Source organism: Ochotona curzoniae, unplaced genomic scaffold (genome assembly GCF_017591425.1).
Source record: "Ochotona curzoniae isolate NIBS_2020 unplaced genomic scaffold, NIBS_Ocur_1.0 contig_3502, whole genome shotgun sequence".
NCBI classification, from domain to species: domain Eukaryota; kingdom Metazoa; phylum Chordata; class Mammalia; order Lagomorpha; family Ochotonidae; genus Ochotona; species Ochotona curzoniae.
The window spans coordinates 207,348-229,976 of record NW_024465886.1 but is presented as its reverse complement, the minus strand read 5'-3'; the positions used below and the strand labels follow the sequence as shown (position 1 = coordinate 229,976).

The window sequence follows — 22,629 nt, the reverse complement described above, 5'->3', positions numbered from 1 at the left end:
CCAACCTGCTCCCACCGCCACTCGAAGCCAAGCAACACAAAAGCCCCAAAGTGAGCCAGGATTCAGTATTCTCAGCTTCCATTTTTTATCCTCTATTGCAACAGTTCTGCTCTTGGCTTTAGTTATTCACATGGCTGTTACTCCCAGTTATTACCTGGTATAACTGCAGATCACACCCATGGGTCAAATCTCAAAATGAGACCCAACGTTTTGCATCCAAAAATGTAGTTTTCATAAACTTGTCTATATTGAAGCACAGCACAGCAAAGTGCAAATAGGCTATTAACCTCCATTTGTACTTTCTAAATCCTCAAGATGTGCAATTCTTCAAACATGCACATTTGAAAATATTTTGTGTATCTTAACCACATTCTCACTTTGAGATGAAATTCTGGGGTGCCCACATAAACCAGTCATGCAAAACATGTACACAGCTAGATGGCAGAATACAAGCTACTTCCTTCCTTTGGGATTCTAACTACGGCTTAAAAACCCAATGAACAAGTGTACGTTTCCCTCTGTACATGGTTTTTATTATTTACATAATACAATAGAGCATCAATGCTGAACAGCATGATTATGTGCAATACATAAATATGAACTATCTGTACACATCTGTAGATCTAACTCAGAACTAAGGTACATAAAATTGAAAGCAAATCTGAAGGCTTTAATAAAGTAAAAACTAGGACTCAACACTGCAATAAATCAGAAGTAGTGCCTCGTGTACATACTTAACTATTTACAGATGAAAACAGGCATTACCACAACACTAATCTAACTATACTCATTTATATATAAAAAACACAAGTTTCATACAGCACAAAAAAACCTTCCATTATAACACAGAAGTGGTATTACCAGACAAGCATCAGTGAAGTATACTGCCTTTTCTAGTTGTTATTGTACAATGCTGTAGATAATGCAGCCCATGCAATACACCCGAGAACACTAGTCCTACGCCCAGGTAGTTGCTAGGAGAAAGCAGCCCTCTGCAGGTGGTGCTGGGTACCACTAAGACGTCTACTGCAGCCATGGTGGGGAGGGTTCTCCATGCAGAAGGGCAGTTACAGTGACAACTGAAGTCTTGAAGGAAGTTTAAACATTCAACAGAAGATGTACATGAAAAATAACTGTTCAGATACCTTTGCAACTTAAAAATTCAGATGCATGTTACTCGATAGAGCTATTGTATATGAAAGTCAAAAGTTTTATTTTCTTCTTGTAAACAGGTTAATCCTAGTGCAGTTCAGTGCTACACACTTTCAGCAAAGAGAAGAAGGCAGACATCCTATGGTGCCGGCCATTGGTGTCAAAGCTCACCTCAAGACCCTGTTCCTGGCTCAGGTGTGATGTTTACCTTTTATAGAAACCATTTAGTTGACAGCTTTTGGAAGACCAATTTAACCAGGTTACGTCCGGCACCCAATGGGCTTAACAGAAAGCAAACGAGCCTCGGATGTTTTCCTGCTCTCAAAGAACATGTGGAAATTAAGAGGGTGAGGTTGAAGTATGGTAGAAGTAGACTGCCAGTCCTTTTCTGGTGTACCATTTTTCTACAAATATAGGCACACACCACGAGCCAAAAGCTTACGCCTTAATTACATTCCCACAAGGCAGATATGCTGCAAACATGCAGATTTCATAATGTTTGGCACATGGGAACTCCATTTTGTCCATTATCTGTGTGTATCAGTTTACTGAGTCGATTTTCATCCAATTCTAGCCAGGGGAGGGCACACACACTTTGTAGGGCTGTATCTATCCAATTCTGCCTGTAACAAACACCCAAACATCCTAAAATATTAACTATAAGACAGACAAGTGTAAAGTAAAACTCTGGAGAACATCAAAGAAAAATGGCCATGCATCTGCTCTTTAATGTTTTCCTACGATATATTAAAATAAAAACAAACTTTCAGTCTCTTCACAAGTAGTACTCTATATTCTCTGGATTTTCTCAGCCACAACAACTGGATTCTCTTTCCTGATTTTCGCTGCAGCTTCTGCTTTGTAATCGTAAGGGCAGTTGTGCTTGTCAGAGTAACGATGAAGTCCACAAAACAAGTTTCCACATCGGCAGTCGAACCCTGCACAGACAAGAGGGAGCAGTCACTGAGGAACTGTGGCAGCTAAGGGGGGGAGGCAGGCAGCTTCAGACTCTGTAAACAGATTTATCTCATCGTTGTCTTCTGACAGATTAAGTGTTGTTGTCAAAGTTGTTACAAAGAATAATCCATGTGACTAGACAGATTAAAATGGAACCCAATTTCCCCTCATGCCTCAAATCTCTCACTCTTTTTTCCTACCCCATTCTGGAAATTTCCAGACTTTAATATCACTTGGGGATTAGTGCCACAGTGCACCCACAGCCTGTGCCTGTAGTGCCAGCATCCCACATGGACCTTGGTTCATGCCCTGATCCAGCTCCCTGCTAACGCCTCTAGGAAAGCGTGACATGACTCAAGTGCGTGGGTCCCATACTCACCTGGGAGACCCAGAAAGAAGTTCCCGATTAGCCCAGCTCTGGCCACTGTGACAATTCAGGCAGTTCATCAGTGGATGGCAGATTTCTCTGTAGCTCTGCCTTTAGAAGTTACGAAAGGCGCAGAGACATACACAAAGATCTTCCCCCTGCTGCTAGCTCACAACTCAAATACCAGACGTAGCCTAGACGGGCCAAGCCAACGCCAGGAGCCTGGCACCTCTGCTTCTCACAGGAGTGCCAGGGACCCAAGCACCTGTGCCATTAGCTGCTGCCTACCAGGATGTGTTAGCAGGACCACGATCAGGATGTGGGCACCCCAAGCAGCCCCGCGACTGCTGGGTGAAACGCATCAGACCAACTAGTTCCCGAGGGACTGGGCGGTCCCTCTCCACTGGCTGCAGGGCTCTCCAGTACCTGTAAGGCCAACTTTCTTTCTACACATGAAACATCTGTTCTTCTTTGGCTTGGGCAACTCAGGAGCCTTCTCTTCACTCTGAGAAGCACTGGGCTGAGAAACGGATGGACTGGGCTGAGTGACCACTGAAAAGCAAGGGTCAAAGTTAGAAATGTGCAGAGTCCATCGGCTTACGATGTAAAAACAGACAACACTGGACAGATTCTTAGTAAGGATGTTACAGCTTCCCTAACAGGAACTCCATCCTAATACCAGAGCTTTCACTTGGGAATTACTGCCAACTACTATTCCGTGTAAAATACTCATATACCTTTAAAGTCACTCTTAACAGGCAGTACTTGAGAATAAGATTCTAATCTATATTTTTAAAGATATAGAAAGTATTGATAGACCTGCTCAGTTTTTCCATACTAAAATTTTCAAGATGCAAACATGCAAATAAGGACTGCTCAAAGCACTTCATGTCACCTTCTGATGTATTTGATCACAAATCAGTTCTATGGAAAAAGTTGGAGACAAAAATAAGTGAAACTGATACACTGACTATAAAGCCAGGACTACTAAACTAAATCCAGTTTTAGAAATTTTAAGATAATTTGTTATTTTCACAATGGTACCACACTGTCATATGTAGAAAACTTTCTTTTAAAGATTACTTAGCATTCGTTAAGTTTTGATTTTAGACTTTCATGGATTTCCTAGAAGTTTCTTTATAACATTTTTCCTTCTGACAGATTTTGGATATACAGAGAATGATCTACGGAAAGCTATATGCTTCTAAGTAAAAGTGCTTGAATTTATTCCCATCTGTTTTAGTTCATACTTGTGACGTTAGAATCTACCACAGTGAAAATTTATTTCTACTTATGTAATGTTCAATTACACTGCAATCTCAACCCAAACTGTAATGGCAAATTTACATAGGCAGTGCTAAAATTGCCTTAACAATATGCCAGCATCAATGCTATTAACATATATCCAAGCTAACTGGTTTAATACACTAATTCCCAACTGTGCTCAAATTTGCATTAGTATAGCCACAGGCCAACAGCCTAATGTTAGACTAACAAAAAACAAAACAAATTCCACATGCAACTTAGCCTGATTATGGAAGATTAAATTGCTTGGCTACAATGCAGCAAAAGCAGGTACTCAAAATAGATGCCATAACCATTTCCCCCGCCCAGAATAAAGTTTTAGATTTCAGCCACCACTCTATGAAGATACCATGCAGAGAGCGCAGAGGCTTGTGGGAACCTGCTCAGCCAGGTCATTCAGAATGCCTTTTCATGGTGACCTTTCACCCTTCACCTTGCAGTGTTCGTTTTGGAAGACAATGCTAGCACCATACTAACGCTCAAGCGCAAACCTTTCCTGAAACGTCTCAGCACACTCTGCAGACCACATCCTGCTGCAGGAAGATGCCAAGGAACAGGCAGAGACGGGACGGCACTACTGCAGCAGAGTTCCGGCTGGTCTGTACACGCACTTCTTCCACTCGAATGGGGGGAAAACAGACACCCCCTCCCCCACCTCAACCCTTTCTCAACTACCAAGTTCAAAACTTGACCAGAATCAAGCAAAGAGCATACCTGGCTCTGACAGCTCTGCTTTCGGGGTAGTTCTTTTGTCCTCTCTTGAAATGCTCATTTCTGTCATTTGCTGAGTTACTGGCAAAGCAGCCACAGGCACATTTCTATTGAGTTTAAGCAAACAATTATTTCTAAGATGGGAAGGGCACTTCTTTGAGATGAGTTGTCTGTTCACATCATTTTTTCCAGGATGATCAAAAGGAACTAGGATAACCTAGTTTTTTAGATAGTGGCTGGCCAACATTAAGTCGCCGAGAAGCAAGCAAGCAATCGACACACGGCAGGTCAACCAAAGGCTGCACACGTGTATAGGTTAGCATGTTCTAACAAAACAAAGTGGGAATGCTTATAGGAACAGCTTTATCCAAACACCTTGTGAAGTAATAAAGTCTGTGGAGATGCTCTCCACAGTTCCTAACCCTCAGCTACAAGGAAATAAATGCACAGCATTGAAAACAACAGCCCCTCGGAGGGTCAGGGAACAGGGCTTACTGCACATCCTCACTCAGTGGGATCCTGGACTGCGATATCCAGAAGGCCAAGGGCATATCAACAGACAACTTCCCAACTGGTGGACAACACTACATTCTAATGTCTTCACTGCCACGTTCATTCTTACCTTGATTTTTCAGATGTGCTACCAGCAGCACTTTCACAGTTGTTTAAGCTAGCGTCTGCTCTTTGTACAGATGCAGAGTCTGAGGTAGGACTGTTGGAACCACTAGCTGTCCCTGTTTAAAAAGATATGTAAGAATACATCAACACTTCAAAAACAACACCAAGACAAAGTAACAAATATTTGCATTGAGAAGTTCAGTGATTTAAGCACACGCATCATGCTACAATTGTGGATCCAAACCCCCAAAACTTTATAAATGTACATATATATACACACATTGAATACAGGATGAAACAAAACTTGCAAAGAACTGGCAGCACTGAAGACGAGTGTAGACGGCCATGCGCTGAGGCGGGCCTGTCCACCTTCAGGGCTGTCCGCTCTTCTCTGCCTTCCAGCTCTCTTGGCCTCCCCGCACTGTCTTTGCTTGGAAGCAACTTACCCATTGGGCTCATTCTGCCACTATTCTGTTGTCTCTGAAGGTGCTCCTTGTAGCAAACGGAACACATTCCATTTGTCCTAGGATTCCCATAAAAGCCACATCCTGTGCTACACAGCATGGGCCCTGGGGTCTGGTTAGTCTCTTGAGCCATATTTTTCAGCTATAAATAAAACAAAATTTCAGGAATTAGCATGTCACAAAGACTGGAATAATGCAACCACCAGTACACCTGCTACTTCTAAACATCAAGTATCTTTCTAACAAAGGCTCAAACTGTGCCAATACAGTTAAAAAAGAGCAGATCACATGTTCTGCTACCTTTATAAAATGGATTAACAATCAGACGCTATCACTAAATACTCATGTGGTTTCAGTTCTAAAGGTCGCCTAGGTGTGTTAGAGCTGAGTTAGAGTGGAGGAACTGGCATCGTCTCTAAGATGTTTTGCTCCCACACAGCGTATGCAGATCACCTCAAATGACGTGTTTAAGTCACTGGCAAAAAACCAAAAAGACACAAACCCTCTACAATCAACAGTAATTTTTTAAAAAAAATATATTGGTTCTTTAAAGTGGCTGAATACTGCATTCAACCCAGAGGCTTTCTGGAAGCTAAAATCTGAACTTGCTGATCTTATTGGCAAGCCCTTCTGGCTGCTGCCCACTCACCCTCCTCCGAGGCCCTGAGTGTGGGTGCCAGCTGCTTAGGAAAGCCAGGTTCCATTCCCACCAATCTCGGAGTTCTCAGCCTAAGGCTCTACTATTTGTCTTACAACCAGAAGAAAACATTTGCAAGCTCAAATTGGCGGCAGCCGAGCAACATAAATACCTTTACTAACTAAATATTAATGTTATACTACCAGGGAAAACCTACATCAAGTTCACCCTTGCTTTCCCAGAAGTCTGGCTCAAATGAAGAGAAACAGAGTCAACACGAAGTCCTTCCTTCTGGTAAGAGAAACGCCCATTACTCAAGAACTCACAAACAAAAGTAGTGGTTAACTCTTTGCAGTCGGTCATTTTCCAACTACAATTCACTAAAATACAATTAAGCAAGCAAACGGTAATTATCCAAATTCTAAGAGGGAAGGACTGAGTACTCCTCAACTTCAAAATGACAATTTTTCCATTTGTTAAATGATAAGTACCACTGCAGGGCAAGTTGCAGAAAATGTACTGAGTTTACAAAAGTTAAAAAGAGCTCTGAAATGGGCAAGTTTTCCAGAACATGCTTTTCCAAGAACTTTTCTGGAAAGCCACTGAGTTTGTATGGAAAGTGATCAAGAGCCACAGCTTGTTTTGAGCAATGCTAATGTAGGGGACGCTGTCTCTTTAAATAGTAAGTGGAATTTAGCTGACTCATTTTGGAGCAGGGTAGTATAAACATTTCAACATCACTTATTAAGTTTATTAATACACATTTTCAGCCTGGATTTTTAAGTCGCTTCTTGCAGTGACAAGAAAATGAATTTGCATTTCTTTGTCCGGACGCAGCAAAGCGTGCACAAAGTTGGACAGTTCACGCAGCCCAACGGCAGCACTTCCTCAGCACCGCCGGACAAAGCCCTGGGCCGGAACTGCAGGCCAGCCACGGGAAGCACCGCCGCCGTGGACTCGGGCAGGCGAGGCGGACTCGCGATGTCACCCACTGCAGCACCGCAAGCTCCGGCCCCCTTAGTCTTCCCTTCCCGGCCGCGGGACCCCCAAGGGGCCATGGGCTGCCTCCCGTCCCCGCGCACAGCTTGCCGGGATCACATGGGAGGCCTCAGCCTGTCACAAGGTGGCAATGTGACAGCCTCTGAAATCAGCTTCTATTTATACCCTCAGCCCGCGCCGAGGCGGCACTCCTGCGTGCGGGAGCTCGCCACGCACAATGCAGCGCACACGGGGCGCTGCACGCGCGCACGCCCGGGCCAGGACCCGCCGTCGGCGGCCGGGAGCTCGGGGTGGCCCCTGGACACCGAATCACATCGCCGAGGCCTTCTGTTAATATGGGCATGCTCGCTCGGGGCAGCTCTCTGAATAAGGCTGCAACGTGGAATTTCAAAGTTTGTGCCTCCCTTTCATGTAGGGCCTCCCCAAACCCTCTAAAAAACAAGCAGCTAAAAATCCCGGCCCACCCCCACCCGGCCTCGGCCCCGAGCGCTGCAGGACGCGGACACCCGTGGGCCTCGGCCGTGACCTTGGGCCAGTCCCGAGGAGGGCCACCGGGAGCCCCGACCCGCGAGGGAGCATTTCGAGACCCGATTCCGAAGGTACAAGCGCAGCCTGTTCCCCCGGGGCTCCCCCAGCGCGAGGAAGCCCGCACGCCCCCGGCCAGCCCCCGACGGCCGGAACAAAGGGCAGGCGCCCCGCTCCCTCCCCGACCAGGCCTCGCCGCCCCGAAAAGCCCTGAGTCACGCCCGCCGCCGCCCGCCGGCCCCGCGCGACCCCCGCGCCCACACGGCCCCTTTGTGTGCCCCGCACGCCGGGCATTGTTCCCCGCCCGCACCCGGGCCGCGGGCCACGACGCCGACGCGGGACGACGCCTCGGCCTTGGTGCTTCCCGAGGGGGCCCGCCGCCCGCACTGCCCGCCCCGACCCCCGCACGGCTCACCTGGCCGGGCCGCCGCCAGCCGGGGGTCCCAGGGACCCCGAGTGCACAAGCCGGGCCGGGCTCGCTCCCGCGCGCGCGCGCGCACGCACCACCGACTCCGGCGCCGTGCGGCCGGGCCGAGGCCTCTGGGCGAGAGCCGAGCCTTCCGGGTGTTCTAGAAGCCGCCGCCGCCACGGGCCGGGAGCGGGTCGCCGCCGCCGCGGGGGCCGCCTTTGTTCCTGCCGCAGCGCCGAGCGTGGCCGGGACGCCCCGCAGCTCGGGCCGGAGGCGAGGGGGGCAGGGCGGGGAACGAGGCCCGGCCGCGGGCGGACCGGAGCGGGCTGCTCGAGGGGCGCCTCCCCGGGACGAGGCCCGCCGACGGCGCGCGGGGTGCGCGGGGTGGCTCCCGGCCTCCGCCGGCGACGGCGCAGCGCGGCCTCCGGCGGCAGCGAGCCGAGCGGACGAGCGATCGAGGCCCGCGGGCGACGCGCTCTCCGCCGCGCCGACAGGCCGACTGACGGGCTCTCTCCGCCGGCCGCCCGGGCTGTACGGGACGAGGGGCGGGGCCTGTGCGACCGCGCACGCCCGGGCGGCGGCGCGCTGACGTCACGGCGCCGCGGCCTCCAGGCTGTCGCCGCCCCGGCGGCCGCCCCAGGGTGGAGCCGGGCGGACGCGGCCACCGCAGGCCGCGCTGCTATTTTTAGCCCGGTTGTCCTCCTCGCTCAGCCTCCCTCCTTCCGATTTTCTCACTCGAGCCCCGCTTTTGCCATCTCAGTTCTCACGCTTTGTCTTGGTTCCCCTCCGGGCCTGGCAGCTCTTCCCCTCCCCGCCCCTGAGGCGTTCGTTTCCAGAAAAGGAACTGCCTCATGGCTCCCGGGGCTTCTGCCTGCGGAGCCGCCCTCGGCCGGCTGCGCGGTTCCCAAGTCCAGGCCAGGTGGCGCTCGCCCAAGGTCACGGGCGGCCTCCCGTCGGAAAGCCCTGGGGCCGGCGGAGCGCCGCGTGTTGTGTGCGGGCGGTGCTCGGGCGCCCACGCGGCCCACGCGGCCCGAGGCAGGCCGGGCCGGGCAGCAGCGCGGGGCCGGACGGGGAGGAGAGGGCGAGTGAGCCCGAGGCCGGACGCCGAGCTGGCGCTCACCTCCCCAGGGCGCTTCACCTCCACCGACGCCGAGGCAGAAGTGTCTGCAGGGAGTCAGGTTTCTTGCAGCCCCCGTTGGAATGCAGCGAGGCAGCCCCGTGCCTCCCCCAGGGTGCTTACCAGAAAAAAAAAATCACCTCAGGTGATTGCTCAAAGCCACACAACAGTTTTGGATGGTTTGGCAGTGGAACGCCTAAAGTTGTGCCTCAGGTAAAGTTTTATTTATAGTATGGTAGATTGGTGCCCTGTGGCAATGTTGCCAAATCTTGGCCACTGTAAGCCTGGACCAGAACACCGTTTGAGGGATACTGTATATTGCTACTAGAGATGGCGGATAATTTGGTTTATTGGCCCCAGGACTGTTGGTATTTAGCTCTTTAAATTAGTAGAAACACTGGCCACTTAAGTGCTAAGTGCCCCCGCGGGGCAGCACCCCGCCCTGAGCAGCTTACCTGCAGCAGTGGCAGGGCTGGGACCCAGGGAGAGACTGAAACCAAGAATGGTGCTGTTTTTTAAGGGTTCTTTCTGTTGGAGAGGCAGATTTGCAGAGAGAAGGGGAGACAAAGATCTGTTGCGGGGTGCGAGCGAGATCACGCCAGACAAGTCTAAGGTTCATTCAGGAGTCATTATTAACCAAGCTTGGTGATAAGAGGCCCACAAGTCCGTATGGCAATTCAGTCAACCCCAAGAGGAACAAACGGTCATTACCCCGAGTCCATCTGTTAACCTATGTCCCAGCGTGCCCAGGATGTAAGTTATCCTAAGAGACATGCAGCGACTAACCTGGACACCCCACAGAGCTGCAGACATTCACCTTTCCCTGGCTTCTCTGCCCACATTCCACCACCGCTAGGCCTCACCCCTCCTGGAACTCTCCAGAAGTACTCCCGTGAGAAACACAAAGCATCTTAGCATCAGCATCTGCCCAAGCAGTGAACAGAGGGTGAGGAGTACAGACACACAGGGGACATGTTCGGGGCCTACCTGTCCTGAGTCTGTGCCAGGAGAGTGGCGGAGCGGCAGGAGCACACGACCCCGAGAGTGAGGCCCTCCCTGTCATGGCCTTTAGAGAGGCTTGTGAGGGGCGTGGTCACACTCCGGTTCCAGGCAATGATAGGTAAGCTTAACAGGTGGGCAGGAGGGAATGCCTCGTTAGTAGTGGGGGGAGTGGCTTCCAAGCTCATGACCTTGAATTAGCTGCCTACCCTACCACACTTCCATCCACTGGCCCACTCTGTAGGTGGCCACAATGGCAAGAGCCGAACTGACCTGAAGCCAGGAGTTAGGAGCCTCTTCTGGGTCTCCCATGTGAGAGTAGGGTCCCAGGACATTGGGTCATCCCCCACTACTTCCCAGGCCACAAGGGGGGAGCTAGATGGGAAGTGGAGCAGCCAAGACAACCGTGTGGGATCCTGGTGCATGCAGGGTGAGGATTTAACCACTGGGCTACTGTGCCAGGCCAGTGGTGCTAATTTTGAACCTGTACATAGCAAGATTCCCTTCCAACAATTATTTTGTAGTGGTTCTCAAAGTGGTGCAATTGTGATGTTTAAGAAGTGTGCCTGGGCCGGTGCTGTGCCTAGCGCCTAAATTTCTCACCTTGAACACGCCAGGATCCCATTTGGGCGTTGGTTCTAATCCCAGCAACCCTGTTTCCCATCCAGCTCCCTGCTTGTGGCCTGGGAAGGTAGTTGAAGACGGCCCAAAACCTTGGGACCCTGTACCCACGTAGGGGATCTGGAGGGAATTCCTGGCTCCTGGCTTCGGATCGGCTCAGCACCGGCCGTTGCCATCTCTTGGGGAGTGAACCATCGGACAGAAGATCTCTCCTCCTCTCTGTATATCTGACTTTGCAGTAAAAATAAATATATTTTTTAAAAAGTGTGCCTGCTGGGCAGCTCCTTGGCACACAGGGGCGTGCCTTTGGAAGGTCTACAAACTCTCAGGCCCCCGCACTCGGTGCAGTTGGCTTGGACACGTGGTTTATGGAAGAATCCTCCAGGTGTTCGGGATTCCAGGCCACATTTGGAAGCTATTGACCTTCCTTTATCTGCTAAGTAGAGACCACTCGTTCATTCCCAGTGTTCTCACCCTGTGAGGTGAAGTGGGTGAATGTCGTAGCGCTGTGGGTTCGCCCTCTGCTTGGGACACATGCATCCCTGGAGAATGCCTAGGATCAACTTCCTGCTAACGTGCATCCGGGCAGGGGCGGGCAGCAGCTCACCTACCCTCGTGGGAGATACAGGTGGAGATGCTGCTGGTGGCATGGCCCAGTGTGAGCTGTGGCAGACATCTCAAGAGTGGACCCACAGATCTCTGCCACACCCCCCGCCCACCGCATCACTCTGCCTTTCAAGTATATGTCCTGTTTAAAGATTTCTTTACTTACTTGAAAGACAGAGTGGCAGAGGGAGAAACAAACAGTAAACCTTCCAACTGCTGGTTCACTCTCAAGAGGGCTGCAGCAGCCGACACTGGGCCCTGCTGAAACCAGGAGCCAGGAGCTTCATCCGGGCCTCCTACATGGGTGGCAGGGGGTCTGAGAACCGGGCAGGGCAGGCAGCTGGATTCTAAGCGGAGCAGTTCTGACACCAAATTTAAGAATAAGTCTCGGGCCCGGCGCGGTGGCGCAAGTGGTTAAAGGTCCTCGCCTTGCACGCCCGGGATCCCATATGGGCGCCAGTTCTAATCCCGGCAGCCCCGCTTCCCTTCCAGCTCCCTGCCTGTGGCCCGGGAAAGCAGTCGAGGACGGCCCAAAGCTTTGGGAACCTGCACCCACGTGGGAGACCCGGAAGAGGCTCCTGGCTTCGGATCGGCATAGTATCGGCCCGTTGCGCTCACTTGGGGAGTGAATCATCGGACGGAAGATCTTCCTCTCTGTCTCTCCTCTCTGTATATCTGCCTTTCCAATGAAAAAATAATAAAAATAAATCTTAAAAAAAAAAAAAGAAGTCTCGAAGAACGCTTTTGCTTTGTCTTTATTTTCTGCTCTTGTAGATTTTCAGTTGCTCTTTAAACAGACAGAGCACAAAATTCATAGTAGGATGTTACTAATATAAGCTGCAAAGGGAGACCCAGCACGGTGGCCTAGTGCCTAAAGTCCTCACCTTGCATGTCCTGGGATCCCATATGGGTGCTGCTTCTAATCCCAGCAGCCCTACTTCCCAACCAGCTCCCTGCGTGTGGCCTGGGAAAGCAGTTGAGGACGACACAAAGCCTTGGGACCCTGCACCCACATGGGAGATCTGACGGAGGCTCCTGGCTTCAGATTGGCGCAGCACCGGCAGTTGCGGCCAATTGGGGAGTGAATCATTGGATGCAAAATCTTCCTCTCTGTCTCTCTTCTCCTCTCTGTATGTCTGACTTTGCAATAAAAATAAATAAATCTTTTTAAAAATGCAGAAGGGCTTCACTGTGTAGTCACCAGGAAAGATCAGCTTTGTCCTGAAACCAACCTCTGACAGAAGTCATGGGAAAGTTTGCTGACATAGCGCGCTTTGCCGTTGTTCAGAAATACCTTCTGTAGAGTTTTCTTTCCTGGGACACAGCGAGTGACTGGGACCAGTGCTCTCTGATAAAACAGTGCTAACTGTTCGCTGTCCTGCAGCGATGGACTTGGTGCAGGGAGCCGATAAGTATACACGTGGGCTACTGACTGAAGGTCCATAGCCGAAATTTATGAACAGCATGCGAGCTTTTAAAGACAAGCGGAACTGTAGGCATCAGGGAGGGGGGTTCGCCAGCAAGAGCCAGTCTCCTAGAACACAATTTGTTCTGCCTAGCAGGTTCCTTTCCTTAGTCTGTCCATTCCTGTTCCCCTGCTTGGGGGGAGGAAGCCCTCTCTTTGATCTGTTGTCTAAACCTGAGAACTAGGGAGTTTCTTGCCTGTTCATTTTCCTGTTAACTGCTCCTGGGGCCTTCTAGGTGGAATTGGAACCAGCTCTGGGCTCCACACTGGCAAGGATTCTCAATGCCCTCTTTTTAATCAAAAACATTTTTTTTTCTTAAAGATCTGATTAATTGACCTTTAGTATTTTCTATTCCTGACTTTTGGCTTTGGATCGGCTCCGCTCCGGCCACTGCATCCATTTGGGGAGTGAACCAGCAGATGGAAACTCTCCCTCTGTGTCCACAAAGGCCGGAGCCAGGATCTTCTGGGTCTCCCACGTGGGTACAGGGTCCCAAGGCTTTGGGCTGTCCTATACTCCTTTCCCAGGCCGCAAGTAGGAAGCTAGATCGAAAGTGAAGCAGCCAGGACATGAATTGGTGCTGTTATTTGTTGCTGGCACTGACAGTTGGAGCCTGTTGAGCTACTGCACTAGCCCTTAATGGATTTTCTTTTTAAATTTGTTTGTTTGAAAGACAGAATTCTGGTTCACTCCCCAAATGGCCACAATGCTCATGACTGGACCAGGCCAGGTCTTCCATGTGAGTGGCAGGGTCCTGAACGTCTGGACCATCTTCCACTGCTTTCCCAGGCACAACAGCAGGGAGCCACAAGTGGAACACATGGGACTTGAACCAGCAGCCATGTGGGCTGTTGACATTGGAAGTGACACCTTAACTTGCTGTGGCACAACACCAACCCCAGGATTAATAATTTATTTTTTTAAGAAAAGTACTGAACACTATTATGGGGGCATATAACGAATCGTAATAAAGCCTGAAGCTCTCACCCTGCTCCCAGTTCCAGTACCCCACTGGCAGTGGGGGTGGGGAGGGTTAGTTCCTCAAAGTCGATATTGCCGGTAAACTGGCATATCATTTGAGAAAGTCCCAGCAGTTTGTATTCTGCCTAAGGATTCAGATAAAAGCAGTGCGGTTTCACGTTTTTCTGTGTAACTAGGAAAGAGTCATAAAGGAAATGGATGATTGGAAAAGAACAAATGTAGTTGGAATGAGAAACTAGATACTGACATCCCTTCAAAATGGCCATATAAATTATCAGTCCATGTGAAATAGAAAAGACCCAGAGTTATTCTATCTTGACATGTAACTTTCCATTACGGAGACAAGAATTGTTTCTACGGCATTATTATAACACCCTGTCAGGCATAACCGTCCATTTTCTCTGTAGCTGAGAAGAGCTTGATAGAGCATAAAACCTTTGCTGAAGTTTTAGAAACTTCTGGTTGTCATTTGATATTCACCTAGTGTCTTTCCTCCCTTTTGCTTCACTTGCACCTTCTCTGATTGCAAAGAATAAGGTCAAGAGACTCATCAGAAAAATATTTTACGTGAAATGCAAGTAGAAAGAGAAACAGATAGAGATCTTTCTTCAGCTGGTTTCTTCCTCAGATAAGTGCAATAGCCCATGCTGGTGCAGGCCTGGGGTGGGAGCCAGGAGCTCCACCTGGGTCTGCTCCGTGTGCCCAGGCTGGGGCAGGCCTGAGGCGGGGGCCAGGAGCTCCACCTGGGTCTGCTCCGTGTGCCCAGGCTGGGGCAGGCCTGGGGCGGGGGCCAGGAGCTCCACCTGGGTCTGCTCCGTGTGCCCAGGCTGGGGCAGGCCTGGGGCGGGGGCCAGGAGCTCCACCTGGGTCTGCTCCGTGTGCCCAGGCTGGGGCAGGCCTGGGGCGGGGGCCAGGAGCTCCACCTGGGTCTGCTCCGTGTGCCTAGGCTGGGGCAGGCCTGGGGTGGGGGCCAGGAGCTCCACCTGGGTCTGCCATGTGGCACACATCCCATTCTCGAGTCATTGCCTGCTGCCTCCCAGGGATTGCATGAGCAGGAAACTGGGATTGGGAGCAGAGGTAAAACTTGTGCCCTGGCACTTTAACATGGCAAATAGGCACCCCAATCGGCACCTGAATCATGATGCCAAACATCTGCTCCAAGATAATCAGTTTTTTAGAAGACTTATTTATTTTTATTGGAAGGGCAGGTCAGATTTTACAGAGAGGAGAGACAGAAAGATCCTACATCCACTGACTGGTTCACTCCACAAGTGGCTATAACAGCTGGAGATGAACCGATCTGAACCCAGGAGCCAGGAGCCTCCTCCAGGTCTCCCACGCGGGTAAGGGGTCCCAAGGCTTTGGGTCGTCCTCTGCTGCTTTCCCAGGCCATAAGCAAGGAACTGGATGGGAAGTGGACATTAACTGGCATGCCAGGACATTAACTGGCACGCGTGTGGGAGACCATTAACTCCCAGCACTTAAAAACAGAGGATTAGCCAATTGAGCCTTTGTGCTGAGCCCGAGAGAATAATTTTTAAAAATTACTTTCAAAAGTAATCAACTCATTGAAAAATTAAACATGTTATTTCATTAAAATGTTTTCCTTATTAACAATTCAAAGTAATTAAATAGTAGTAAATCTAGTAATGGAATGGGCAAGACTCAAGAAGTGATTAACTTTATTTTTTACCCTAAGAAATTAAAAAAGCAAGTAGTAATTTCATACTGTGTAGACCCTTTGGTAATTTCAAATACATATTTATTTTCAATGGGAACAGCTTGATCAAACAATATTCAAATAAATGCTGTGGAGGTCTTACTAGATGAAAAAAGACTTTCTGCTATTGTCCAGACACTGCTAACATACACAGTTTTTGAGAGTATTTAAAAGAACAAGCCTTTATATCAATCAAGAACTTAAAATGAAGACAACTGGTGATTTAATAGACATGCATGTTATCTGCTGCTGAGATTACCTTTTAAGAAACCAGGTTTTCTGATCTGAAGAGCTCTAGAAATGTGTGAGACTAAACAATAAAATACAGGTGGGAGTAAGTACAAATTCTGCAGCTCCACAGTGGTTCTGAGATTGCCTTAGACACCACCGTGGGGCATACCCTAGTTAGGCTCAAGGAGGGTGGTGGAGCAGCGACGAAGTCAAGAACAGGGTCAGTGGTCCAGCCAGAGCCCAGTAACTAGGATGGCAACAGTTTAGGGGATGGCAGTTGGCTCTGAGGCTTCAGTTATTGGGCCATGGGAAAAAGTCATATGAAAATTGAAAAAGAGGCAGATTGAGAGATCTTTTCCTCTTCAAATTTTAATTTTTTGAAATTTTATTTCTTTGAAAGGTAGTGATGGGCCTGGCACGGTGGCCTAGTGCCTAAAGTCCTTACCTTGCATGTCCCGGGATCCCATATGGGCGCTGGTTCTAATCCCAGCAGCTCCACTTCCCAACCAGCTCCCTGCGTGTGGCCTGGGAAAGCAGTCGAGGACGACCCAAAGCCTTGGGACCCTGTACCTGCATGGGAGACCTGGAGGAAGTTCCTGGCTCCTGGCTTTAGATTGGCTCAGCTCCAGCTAATGCGCTCACTTGTGGAGTGAATCATTGGATGGAAGCTCTTCCTCTGTTTCTCGTCCTCTCTGTATATCTGACTTTCCAATAAAAATAAAATAAATCTAAAAAAAAAGAAGAGGAAGAAAGGCAGCGTTAGGCCTTGCTAGGGACCCTTGGTAGCATTTGAGCAGTGAACCAGCAGTGGGCGTTTTGTCTCATTCTTTCTGTGTCTCTCTGTTTCTCTCTCTTCCCCTCTCTTTCTCCTTCTTCCTCTCAAACACTAGACTAGGAGTATGGTCCAGTGGATGTCACAGAAGGTTTCAGAGACTGAGAAGAATAAAATCTTAGGGTGGGAGCTAGACGAATTCACAGAGGAACTCCGAGGAACTTGCCTATGCAGCAGCAGCATTGTCTTTAAGGAGGTGTGTCTTCTGGGGAACTGAATGCCCTGAACCTTTTCTGTGATGTGTCACCAGATGTGGAAGGGTGGCTCAGGTCAGCTCTCTGCGATTTTTTCCAAACAAGATCAGATTCGAGAAGGGGGCCTTGTGGGCCGCTGCTCATGGGTGCCATGGACATCTGAGGGTCACATAGTGTGGCAGGTCTGAGAGGAGATGTTGGCACCCAAGGAGCACTTGTAGCTTCTCTGCTCTTCCAGGTCCTTCCCAGCTGAGAGCTTAAGAACTGCGTTCATTTTTAATCAGACTTCAGGAAGAGAAAATGAAATACAGGATTCTTGGAATTAGGTAGATTTAGCCAAAAAATTGTTGAGCCCCGGCTACCACGAACGTTTTCTTCGTCTACTTCAGGTACTCTACCTGAATATACGCTGTGTAATTCACAAAAAATAAAGGCTTGTGTAGCTAGTTCATAGTTCTAGAAGCTGGGAGATCTGAAAGGCTAGTGAGGGGGAGTGTTCTTGTTATTGGGGTGCTTTGCAAAATCCCAAGAGACCAAGTCAAACTGGAATTTATGATAGACTTACTGCTGAGACTTCTCCATTCATTCGGCTTAATCCATCTTGAAGGCAGTCTGTTGATCTAATCATACTTCTGAGCGTATGTTCCTCCTACCCGCCAGTGCTACTTAATACCTCATGAGGATTTCTTTTCCTTTTTCCTTTTCTTTCCTATTTTCTCTTTTGTTTAAAGTTTTATTTATATTTATTTGAAAGGCAGAGTGACAGAGAGGAGAGGGCGAAAAATCTTCTGTCCACTGGTTCACTCCCCAAATGGCGACAAGGACTGGAGCAGCCTTGAGTTGAGTACTAACACTGACAGGATCCACATGAGGTGGACCACCACGGGCTCACTGGGCTTGGGATAAGAGAATGAGCCTCAATGATGACCACTTCAGTCATGCCCCTCTGTGTCAGGAACTTCTGGTCACCCGTAGATGACTGTGTTATCTGCATATGAGATTTTACTGGAGAAAAAAATGCCTGTTGCCTAGTGATAGCATAGCCATCGTCATGTCACAGTGCGATGCATGACTCACCTGTTTGGGGTGAGGCTGGTACGTGCAAACCTGCACTGACACATACAATTATGTACAGTCCAAAAAGCTTGAGGAGGTTAATCAATGGCTGTGCAACTGTTTTGACATTGACTATTCCATGATACCTTTTATCATTACTACAGAATGTACTTGTAAAAACAATATTTGCAGAGAAGCAGCAAGAATTCCATGTTACACTGGCAGTGGCCTCCAAGATCTCATGTTTGCTGCGTCTCTTGTTTGAGTTGTTTTCATCGGTGCTTGATTTAATCTCATGTTTTGTGTGGGATGGCTCTCAGGTTCATGCACGCATGTGTGTATTATACGTCTTAGGCTTGTAGTACATTGTGGTGTTCAAAGGATGCAATTGCCTAATGAGGAGTTTCTGACTATAGCCCTGTTAAATGGAACCCTTTGTGTTCCATTCACATTGGCTAGCTACAGCTGAATTGTGACACATTTTAATACACAGTTAAGACACCATTTGGGATACTGGCCACCTGTTTCAGGATGCAGGAGTTCAGGTTCTGACTGGGCCTGAGAGTCCGGCTTCCTGCTAGTGCACACTCTGGGAGGCAGCGGGTGGCAACTCCCGGGCTGGGCTCCCTGACACTCACGGGGGACCCAGGCTGGGAGGCGGGCTGGGCTCCCTGACACTCATGGGGGACCCAGGCTGGGATGCGGGCTGGGCTCCCTGACACTCACGGGGGACCCAGGCTGGGAGGCAGGATGCAGGCCTCGCTGTGACTGTTGCAGGCATTTGGGCTATACACTAGCAAGTGCAATATCTCTGTCTTTCCAATAAAATGACAGTATAAATGCGCGCTAACACATTTTATAACAGTGAGGCTGTGCCTTGCTTCCTTTGGGTATGACTTGTGAACACTACTATGGTCAACTCCCATTACCAGGCAGTGACTTATATGCGGTGTGCCACGTCCGGTGTTTTGGAGACATTTTGGTACTCATGATGAACTTGTTTTCTTTTTTTGGAAGGATCTTGGAGGATGAGGAAAAAGAAAGATGAACAAAAAGGAACAACACTAACTGTTGTCAGGAATTCATTGCCATCGTTCTTTTATTATGGTATATTTTTAAATTACAAGGTGTCAATGGCATATGAATATACCCTTTGTGTGAAAATTTCAAGGAACGTATGATGTTCACATGAAATTAATGCTGTTTAAGCTACTTCCAACCTATTCTCTTTTCCTAGAGATAATGCTTAGGTGTTCGTTCTATGATTTGTTTGTTTGAATCCCTGGGTTTTTGCTACATGTGTGGTTGTACAGTGGCTTGTCGTGGGGATCGTCACGTGTCGGTCACTATAAATCTCCCTTACTCAAGTTAACAAACTGCAGAGTGTGGCACAATGTCAATATTTAAGTCATGACAGTGCTGATGGGTGTTTGCATTTCTTAGCTGTGAAGCAGAAATGTTGATAATGCAGTTACTTATCCTGAAATACCAAGTACATTAACATTAATTATTTGCATTTTAAAAACATTTTTCACTTGAGTTTATTTGTAATCCAATATCACTCCTGCTGCATATAATTAATTTTTAACAAGGAAAAAAATCTTATTTGCTTAACTGAACATAATTTTTGATTTTTCTTTTTTTATTTTAAGATTTATTTTATTATTATTGCAAAGTCTGATATACAGAGAGGAGGAGAGACAGAGAGAAAGATCTTCCGTCTGATGATTCACTCCCCACGTGAGCGTAACGGCTGGTGCCGCGCTGATCCAAAGCCAGGAGTCAGGAGTCTCTTCCGGGTCTCCCACGTGGGTGCAGGGTCCCAAGGCTTTGGGCTGTCCTTGACTGCTTTCCCAGGCCACAAGCAGGATTAGAACTGGCACCCATATGGGATCCAGGCACGCATTCAAGGCAAGGACTTTAGCCGCTAGGCCACACCACCGGGCCCTTATTTTTTTTAAGGTTTATTTTATTTTTATTGGAAAGTCAGATGTACAGAGAAGAGGAGAGACAGAGAGGAAGAAGATTTTTCTTTTTCTGTCTGTTTGTAAGCTTCTTTCTTCTCTCCCTTCTCCCTTCTTCCTTCCACTCTCTCCCCTTTTCCCAAGATGATCCCTGCAGGATGTTCCAAGCTTTATGCTTCTAAGGGATCAACCACAAAGTGGAGAAATGCTGTGTCGTTTCTCTCGTTTCTCTCTCTGTGTCGACCCTAACCTAAACGTCATAGCAGCAGTAGGACACGTTTATTAAACACAGGTTATGCACCAGGTTTCTTTGTCAACACTTTCTATGTTAATTTAGCTTTCATAGGAGAGTTAGAAAATAGATGTAGGAGCTGGCACATTGGCTCAGCTGGCTAATCCTTCACCTCCCAGCACCAGGATCCCGTCTGGGCACCGCTCCGTGTCGCTGTGTCCCTTTGTCCCTGTCCTGCAGCAATGGACTTGGTGCACGGGGCCTGTAATAACACACATGGACTATGAACTGGTGATCAATAGCCCCAACTTATTGGTGGCATCAGACTCTTATAGACCGAGGGGCGTATGGGATAAAGGAGGAGGCATTGAGCTCATCTATGGAACCCATCAGCTCTTTACTTGTTTCTGTACCCTTGTTTGGAACTTTTTGTTTTCTAAGTCCCATCAAGTGTTCTCATTCACATGCTTTACAATCAGCTCTCATATAAACGTTATCCTATCATTTGTAATCCTGTGCTCCTTCACCTTCTAGGGTCACAGTGTCCTTCCACATCCCTGCTGCTCCACTTCCCATCCAGCTCCCTGCTTGTGGCCTGGGAAAGCAGTGAAGGATGGCCCAAAGCCTTGGGACCCTGCATCTGTGTGGGAGACCTGGAGGAAGTTCCTGGCTCCTGGCTTTGCATTGTTTCAGCTCGGGCCGTTGCAAGCATTTAGGGAGTGAACCAGCAGATCTCCTTCTGTCTCTTCTTTCTGTAAATCTGCCTTTCCAAAGAAATTATGCAAATTTTCAAAAAACAAAAAAAGCTAAGATAGATATAATGGCTATTGCCACTTGTCAATGTGAAAGTAGTGGTTGTCGTAACAGAAAAGCAAGAGCACTTGCGTGTAGTGCAGCTCAGAGCACTGGGACACGAAGGTCTGCTGCTGTGCTGAACGGGAGCCCGGCAGCCCCGCCAAGGGCCGCTGTGGACAGTCGCGGCTGGTGGGAGGCTCAGAGCCAGTGAGCAGGCTCTGCTTAGCTTGGGACTCACCCAGCTGTAGCACTGAAAGTCCTGCGTTACAGTCGAACAAAGGAAGCCACGCAGCCCTTTGTGTTTGTTGAGAGTAATGGTGGGTGGTAGCCTTATCTCTTGGCATCAGAGAGCATTGTTAAACCTTTGTTGCAAAATCCACCCCCCCCCCCCGTAATTCTCTTCATTCAGATGCATAAAGGAAGGTCCAGGCTGCCCACTTGCCCTCCCCATGGGGTTACTAGAGTCTCTGCGGGGGGGACAGGAATAAGAGGCAAAGGAGAAACCTGTCACCTAGCTTGCATTGCAATACACGAACTCCCGGCCGATTCGGATGCTTTTTGGCTTTCAGTGGCAGACGTTTTAAATGAAATGCTGTCTTTATCCGTCACAGACCTAAAATATATCCTACTTTTCCTTGTCTCAGCTACAGTCAGTAACCCAAGCTGCTACGCTGTCAGTGTCACAGAGTTAGGGCTGTGTGTGTGTGTGTATGTGACCTGCAATTAACGCCATTCCATGACATGCGCCTTGAAGATAAAATATTAAAAGCAAGATTGCACTTTTTTCTTGAACAATCTTGACACACTGAATGATATTCAGAGTTGTAAACATAGCAACTTTTAAAAAACTAGTCATAAATTGTAAAATAGATCAGAACTCAAGAAGCAGTCATGTTTCTTAGCAGATGGTGGTTTCCAAGAGAGGAATGATGGGACCAAGTCCATCTTACCAGATACGTACATACATAAATAAAAAACCACAGGGCCTGTTTGCTAAGAGTTTATACAGTGTGTCAGGAAAACAATCTCATTTAACAATTGCTCCACCTAAGAAACAATGCTAAAAATAGTCTGCTTCCAGAAATATCAAATTTAAGAGTAACCCAGCTTTCACCTGATAGGGCCAGTTTAACTCTGAAATTGCGCTTAACAAAGCATTAAGTAGCTGTGTGAAGAAGTCATCCAAAAGTACACTATAAACCCTGTAATGCTCAAGGTTGCAGCGTAAGGCCATTGATTTTGCAGTAATTTGTTTATTTTCTGATTGAAAACAGCCAGTTTTATGCCCTGGGGGATTTAATCTATTAATGGCACTCATGATTTCCCCATCCTCGTTTTCCTTGGAGCCTGCCCGTACCCTGTAATCTGAGCAGTTAGAACAGCACAAACCAAGGCTGGGAATGCGATAGGGGATGTGGCCTTGAAATCACAGGGGACACTTTGTCTCCAAGGCAGAGGAGTCTGGGGAGCGAGAGGAGGAGGTGGGTGAGAGGCAGAGGTGTTCTGAACTCTAATCAGATAAATGTACAAAAGTTGCCACCTAAGACGTCCTGTGGGACTTAAAAGAGTGGCTGATTCTCCTCAGCACATTGAACACCCAGTGTTACTCCCTGCTGGTCCTTGGAGGTCCATGTTAGGGATGATCTGTGCTTGTCTAGTTAGGGCAGCACC

The 22,629-nt window shown here is 48.6% G+C and overlaps 1 protein-coding gene across 2 annotated transcripts; it reads right to left on the bottom strand.

Moving 5' to 3' along the window:
• Positions 1 to 1,860: 1,860 nt before the first annotated feature.
• ZFAND5 (zinc finger AN1-type containing 5) lies at positions 1,861 to 8,571 on the bottom strand. Of its 2 annotated transcripts, none has more exons than XM_040980934.1 (6): positions 8,151 to 8,571; positions 5,557 to 5,716; positions 5,115 to 5,226; positions 4,496 to 4,599; positions 2,903 to 3,028; positions 1,861 to 2,090 (listed from the first exon to the last, which is right to left on the bottom strand). In XM_040980934.1, the coding sequence occupies exons 2-6, from the start codon at positions 5,705 to 5,707 to the stop codon at positions 1,942 to 1,944; spliced, it is 642 nt and encodes a 213-aa protein (XP_040836868.1). In that variant the 5' UTR covers positions 5,708 to 5,716; positions 8,151 to 8,571; the 3' UTR covers positions 1,861 to 1,941. The 2 variants fall into 2 exon arrangements, with proteins under 2 accessions (XP_040836868.1, XP_040836869.1); XM_040980935.1 differs by lacking the exon at positions 8,151 to 8,571 and adding an exon at positions 6,224 to 7,627.
• Between the last annotated feature and the right edge of the window lie 14,058 nt (positions 8,572 to 22,629).